A 6,978-nucleotide genomic window follows, 5' to 3' on the forward strand; every position below is an offset into this window, starting at 1 on the left:
ATAAACCACCAGAAAACCGGAAGTGGCGCTGTGGCTCAAGTGGTAGAGCGCTCGCCTTGAGCTGAATAGCTGAGGGACAGCGCCCAGGCCCAGAGTTCAAGCCCCACGGCCGACCAAAAAAAAAAAAAAAATTCACTACAGAGTTTCATGGCAGGCAAAGATTGATCATAAACTAAACTAGAACGAGGGAAATAATGGAGTCTGAGCAACAAAATAGGAAAAGGGCACGCATTGCCAGAGCCCAGAGGAGGAGAGAGGGAGGTGTGGAGGAAATTCTTGAAGAAGCAATAGCTGAAAACTCAAACTGGGTGAGAGACATGAATATAAACTTCCAGAAAGCTCCACAAGCCCTAGTGAGATAACTCAAGAGAAACCCAGACTGAGACACATTGAGACACATCGTGATCAAACTGTTTTGAAGGCAGCAGGAGGAGCTCACAGGAGGGTCGTCAAGGACCCAGTGGGTCCAGTCCTTCAGCATGCTCAAGAATCCTGTGTATGGCAAACAGTCCTTCAGAGGCCAGGGAAACAAGATGGCCTAGATGCACAGAAGCTGAGGAAGCTCATCACCACCAGATGTGTGGTGCAGAGAGGAGTGACAAAATAATTCAGGTCCTAATTAGGCTGAGATCTGAGGATCGCGGTTCAAGCCAGGCCGGGCAGGAAAGTCCACAAGACTTATCTTATCTTCAAGGCACTAGCCTTGAACACAAAAGCTCAGAGACAGCACCCAGGCCTTGAGCTCAAGCCCCAGGACCCGCACACTCTGAAAAAAAAAAAGTAATGCATTAAAAAAAATACCCATTACTCATTTCTAGTTTTGGACAGTGTTATGTAAAAGCTGTAATTTGTAACATCAATAACTGGACAGGAGTATATAGGGACAGAACTTTTTTTTTTTTTTTTGGCCAGTCATGGGGATTGAATTCTGGGCCTGGGCACTGTCCCTCAGCTCTTCAGCTCAAGGCTAGCACTCTACCACTTGAGCCACAGCACCACTTCCAGCTTTTTTTCTGCTTATGTGGTGCTGAGGACTCGAACCCAGGGTCTCATGCATGCAAGGCGAGCACTCTACCACTGAGCCACCTTCCCAGCCCCAGAACATTTTTTTCTATTGTTGAAATTAAGCCAAGCTGGGTGCCAGTGGCTCATGCCTAGCTACTCAGGAAGCTGATATCCAGTCCTGGCAGGAAAGCCCATGAGATTCTTACTTCCAGTTAATCACAGAAAAGCCAGAAGTGGTTCTGTGGCTCAAGTGGTAGAGTACTAGCTTTGAGCAAAAAGGAACTCAGGGACAGCGCCCCAAGCCCAAAGTTCAGACCAAAGCCTTAGGACAGGGGTGGGGAGGAGGGGGGAGGAAAGCCAATTAAGATTTAAAGTGAAGCATTAAAGTGTTAGGAAGAAAGAAAGGAAGGAAGGAAGGAAGGAAAGAATCCACGTAACCCTAGTAAGAAGGGCCAGCTTTAAGAACTTGAACAACAACAGATGCTGACGGGGATAAAAAAAGGAAGCCTATTGCACTGATGGTGGGAATATAAACTGGTTCAACCATGCTGGACAGCGGTCTGGAGGTTCCTCAAACAACTAAACCTGGAGCTTCCCTGTGACCCACTCCTGGGCATCTACCCAGAACATCACCAGCCCAGAGCCATAAAGACACCTGTACACCCATGGTCACTGCTGCACAATAGCCAAGCTGTGGAAACAGCCCAGATGCCCTGCAATAGATGAATGGGTCTATAAAATGCGATATGTGTACACAATGGAATATTACTCATCAGAAAAAATGTTTTTTATAGAGAAATGCATGGACCTAGAAAAAATTACGTTAAGTAAAGTCAGACTCAGAGAGACAAATAGTGTATATTTTCTCTCTTATATAGAAGTTAGATCTAAAATAAAAACATGCATGATAATATATGAATATATACACAAATTATATAGGATAGTCTACTGAGGGGAAGAATCCAACAGTGTAACACCTCTGAACTAACAAAGCATTGAACAAAATGAATGCAAGGAAGCAGAAACATGTTTTGTTGGAGGTAGGGGGTAAAAGGAGAGGAACAACATGAACAAAAAAGTGAGAAAATGCAGTCATCATATTCAATGTACACTATGTAAAAACTGAACTGTGTAGCTCAAGGGGGCAGAATGGGAGAGATGGGGGAGGGGGGCATCAAGAAGCATTGTACTCAAACGCTGATGCATGGAATTGAAACCCTCTGTATAATCACCTAATAAAACAAATACACTTACAAAAACAGAGTAGGAGAAAAGATTTCGAACAGACATGCTGCAAGGACATGCTCTCCAGAAGATCATTCTAGATCTAGAGGCAGAGTAGGTTGAAAGACTGGGAAAAAATGTCACATGTAAAGGAGAAGCTAGTGCTATAAAGAAGGCAAGATGAATGCTTACCCAGGACGCCATGTGTCTGTGGAGACGGACAGACGGACACAGCCAGCAGCTGAGTTGCTTGATGGCTTCAGAGGTTTTGTTTGCAAGATCAGCAAGTTCTGGAAACCAGTGGTGGTGACTTGCACAAAACATGCAAGTACTTAGTCCCCCTTAACTATTCACCTAGAAATGGCTTTTAAGATGCTGCTGAGGTGTGGGCCCAAGTAGTGGAGTATTTGCCAGGCAAACTAGAGGCCCTGGGGGTTTCCTCAATGTTCCTGAAAAAACAAAGTTAAGATAGTCAATTTCATGTTACAGATACCTATTTGTGAGTGTGCGTGTGCCAGTACTGAGGCTTTTACACAAGAGCCTTGAATTCTTGCTTAGCTTGTGTGTGTGTGTGTGTGTGTGTGTGTGTGTGTGTGTGTGTGTCCCCTAGGGCTTGAATTCAGGGCCTAGCTGCTGTCCCTGAGCTTTTCACTCAACTCGCGTACTACCAGTTGAGCCACAGCTTTACCTCCAGCTTCAGTGGTTAATTGCAGATAAGAGTCTCATGGACTTTTGTGACCAGGCTGGCTTTGAACCTCAGTCCTCAGACAGATCTCTGCCTCCTGAGTAGCTAGGATTACAGGTGTAAGCCACAGGCACCCAGCTTATAATGTGCAGTTTATCAAAATGTCTTACTATATTTAAAAAAGGGAACGTGAACCATTTGATCCATGAATCAGTTGTATGAGCTTAACTTCTCAGTGACTTTATTAAACACATTGTTTTGCTCTCAATGCTACAGTAAGTTGTGTGTGTTGTGTGTTCTCAGGACTTTCTCCTCCCTTGGCTCGGTCACTCAAGGCTGGTGTTCTACCACTTGAGCCACAGCCTTGTCTGGCTGCTTTTGCAGTTTAGACCAGTCTCACCCTTTCCTGCTCTGGCTGGCTTTGAACCTCAGTCCTCAGCCCTCAGCCTCCTGATAGATAGGTTTTACTCATGTCAACCAGCAGCATCTGACTCCTATTGTAAATTTTACTTTCAGCTTTTTCATTTACCATTTTTGGCTAGTTTATAAAAATACTGGTTTTGTATTTTGCAAAGAGCCCAATGCAGAGACTAGCTGAGTCTTCTACTAGTATCAAGCATCTATTGCTGAATCATGAACTATCCAAAATTTGGCACCTTAACTGGAAGGCGTTATCCGGGTGAGCAATTTGGCCTGGACATACCAGGTGCCCTTGGCAGCGTGGGCTGGGCTCCCTCAGGTGGCCGCACTCTGCCAGCTGCTCCGCAGTCCCAGCCACGTCTGGTGTGTGGCATGTGGTCAGCCAAACAGCAGGATAGCCTGGGCTTCTCCACCCGAGTACACATCTGGAGCGAACAGAAAGTGGGGGCCCGAAGCATGGCTTTCAGAGCCGGGCACCCACTTCCATCCCGTCCTCCTGGCAGAAGCGCTGCCTGCCCGCCAGGCCAGCACCACAAACAGAGACCTGTGACAGGAAGGTAATGAGAAAGGTCTGGCTCCAGTTCCAGACTGAGAGGAAACAAATTCGAAGAACAGACATCTGGCAAAATACAAAAGACCAGGGGGATGGCTCAGTGGCCAGGACTTTCCCTACATCTACGAGGCCCATAACCCCCAAATAGGCGAAAAGCAGCAGGAGTAAGATTAGAAATGTGCCTTAAACCCACGAGGAAGTGGTCAGGGTGACCCTGCATCTTCACTTTCGGTGTGAAACAAGTTGCTCCTGAGGTAGCGGTCCTAAGTTGGCCGCCTACCTTACAGGCCGCCTGGGAGTGGTGACCTGTCATCCAAAGAACGAACGAACAAGATTGCATTCTTTTTGCTAATATTCATACCAATGCATTTAAAGTCTAGATTAAAAAATTGGATGACTTCCTAGAAAAATAGGAACAAGAAAGTAGTTTTTAAAACCTACATAATGTGAAGCTGGATGCTACAGGTTCTCACCTACTCATTCAGGAGGTTAAAACCCAGAGGACTGTAGACACCCTGGGCAGAAAAAGCCAGGAGATGCCTCCAAAATAACTGGTAGAGAGCAGGGCTCCAAGAGCAACTCAAGTGGTACGAGTCTAGCAAGTGCACAGCCAACACTAAATGCATGCAAGAGGGGCGCGAGGACACGGTGGGATTCCCTTCACAGAAGAGGGGCGCGAGGACACGGTGGGATTCCCTTCACAGAAGAGGGGCGCGAGGTCACGGTGGGATTTCCTGCGTGGAAGAGGGGCGCGAGGACACGGTGGGATTTCCTGCGTGGAAGAGGGGTGCGAGGACACGGTGGGATTTCCTGCGTGGAAGAGGGGTGCGAGGTCACGCAGTGGGATTCCCTTCACAGAAGAGGGGCGCGAGGACACGCAGTGGGACCCCATTTTCCTGTCCCCAGCTAGAGTGTTTGATGTGCACGGGCATTGTCACTAACTGAATAAGCAGACTTGCCGTGCCATTTTTCTCCCAGGATGAGTGGATCTGCAAGCCTTGGAGGGGTGGTTCCCCGGGAGGCACGGAGGATTTCTCTCAGAGCTCATCGGGTGAGGGGCAAAGGCGTGGGGCTGTCAGTAGCTGCGCACCACACTGGGGTGCCTGCTGGTGGTGATGGCCATGGCTCTCTCCAGGTGCCAGCACCAGTAGGAAGACACCGGGGGCAGGACACTGCCGGTCTGGTCGGTGGACTGAGCAATGAGGGTCAGCACTCTGGTGGTCACAGAGGGGATCCAGCAGTCACCCTCACCTGGAGTGGAGGCCTGCTGCCCTACCCAGACTCACTCACACCACAGAGATGGCACATACAGGCGATCAGAGCAGTATGAAACCACTTTATTGGAAAGAGGTTAGAAAGCAAGGCACTTCCGGCGTTGTGATGCTTGGTGTGGTGTGGAGGAAGGCACGGGCCTGTGGCTGGCTGACTGCCACGTTTCCACAGAGTGAGGATCAAATGCACCGCTACCTTCCACACAGCAACAGAAGCGACGCACAGCATGACTTTACATGAACTACTGTGCCAATACGAAGTTCACTAAGGTCTATCTCAGTTTCTTTTATCAACAAATAGTAGAAAGTCAAAATCGGAAAATATAAAATATTCTGGAATGTTTATAATACTTTAAATTGTTATCGAAAGCCCAAAAAGTCAGAAAAATAACATATGAAAGGTTTGTGAAAAGTCTCTGGTAGAGGAGCGAAGCGGCATGGCAGCCGACAGCCACGTTGGTGGTGACAGATGTGGGTGAGGTGACAGATCACAAGTGCTGGAGGCACCGTGGCGGACACACAGGACAAATCTGAAAGCTTATTAGCACACCCACCAGCGTGCCAGCCTCCTTCCCAAAGGTTTTAATTCAAAGCAATCTGGCAAGACTATTTTTGATTTTCTTCAGTGTCCAGTAACTTGAGGATGTCTCTTGCTCTCTTTCCTGTCAGCAAGCATATGGTGGTTGCTAAAGTCACATCTCTTGATCTAAAGCAATGTGCACTGTGGAGGGCTGAAGTCCCACTGAGGCACTTCCAGAGGCCAACGTCAAGCGTGACGGAGCTGGGCAGTGTGGGGATTCTGCTCGGGCTGGACCCCACGCACCTGCCTCCAATTCACATGGCCACATGGCCTTCACCCTCCTTAGATGGACATGCCCCCCCCCAGCCTCCCCCATGATGAGCCCCTCCACAGCCCGACAAGAGGAGAAAACTGAGTCGGGTTCCAGGACCCGTGGAGGACGCAGGACCACCCGTCTGTGAATGCAGCTGGACAGGAGGCAGACAGGTGGCGCTCCTGAGAGAGGACTTCAAACCACGTTGAGAACTGGGTTTCCATGGGAAAGTGACTCATCGTCTATTAAAGATAGATATAAAAATACCACCTTGTAGGGCCTGAAATTTCACATCTAAGTTTTTTGGTGATATTTTGTTTGAGGGAATCTAAAATGCTTTTTAAGAGACTTAAGGTGATTTTGATTATCTCCAAAACTTTTCAATAAAAATGGGCTAGTAAGTACTGTGTCCCAGATGCTTTCCTAAAGGCCACCAGAATTAGAAGAAATGGGTAGACACACACATCAGTCTTCCCCAGGATGAAAAGACAGACGACAGACAGGTGACCTTCATGTGCCCCTGGGGCAAAGCAGGGCAGGCTCCTGCAGCTGGGAGCCAGGAAGGGTGTGTCCAACGTGGCTTGTACTGAGTTGCACTAAGTGGTGAGCAAATACATTTCCTCCAGAGAAACCCAGTTAGTTTCACGTCTGAAGCTCTTAGCTACAGAAACAGCAGTAAGGGAAAAGGGAAGGCCACAGCGTGCAGACAGGAGCAGGATTGTCCTTCAAGGCTGCTCCCCACTGTCCCAGCTGGACACTGGGAGGCTCACCCACGCAGGTGTCTGCCTGCGGGCTGTGCTGAGAGGCAGCTCTCCCAGGAAGCTTTAGGACTGCCTGGCCCAAAGGTAGTACAACGTAGCTGTTTTAAAACTTCGCGTATGGGTTTTGTTCTTTAAAGAGACCTGAAAAACAAAAACGACAAATTTACTTCCTCAAGTGGAAACAACATTCGCCAAATGTAAGATGGCTATTTTTTTTTTTTTTTTT

The 6,978-nt window shown here is 48.0% G+C and overlaps 2 protein-coding genes across 2 annotated transcripts in view; both read right to left on the reverse strand.

Annotated features, from left to right (window-relative positions):
* The window catches only part of Sumo3 (small ubiquitin-like modifier 3), a 31,217-nt gene extending 25,211 nt beyond the window's left edge, over positions 1–6,006 (reverse strand). Inside the window, exons 1-2 of the mRNA XM_013032893.1 lie at positions 5,982–6,006; positions 4,978–5,138 (exon numbers count right to left, since the gene is read on the reverse strand). Coding sequence (XP_012888347.1) covers positions 4,978–5,138; positions 5,982–6,006 — 186 coding nt within the window. The remainder of the gene's footprint in view (positions 1–4,977; positions 5,139–5,981) is intronic.
* Positions 5,636–6,978, reverse strand: part of Pttg1ip (pituitary tumor-transforming 1 interacting protein) — a 13,779-nt gene continuing 12,436 nt past the window's right edge. The window contains exon 6 of the mRNA XM_013032894.1: positions 5,636–6,893. Coding sequence (XP_012888348.1) covers positions 6,856–6,893 — 38 coding nt within the window. The 3' untranslated portion in view covers positions 5,636–6,855. The remainder of the gene's footprint in view (positions 6,894–6,978) is intronic.

The sequence above is a fragment of the Dipodomys ordii genome, unplaced genomic scaffold (genome assembly GCF_000151885.1).
Source record: "Dipodomys ordii isolate 6190 unplaced genomic scaffold, Dord_2.0 Scaffold159, whole genome shotgun sequence".
Classification (NCBI taxonomy): domain Eukaryota; kingdom Metazoa; phylum Chordata; class Mammalia; order Rodentia; family Heteromyidae; genus Dipodomys; species Dipodomys ordii.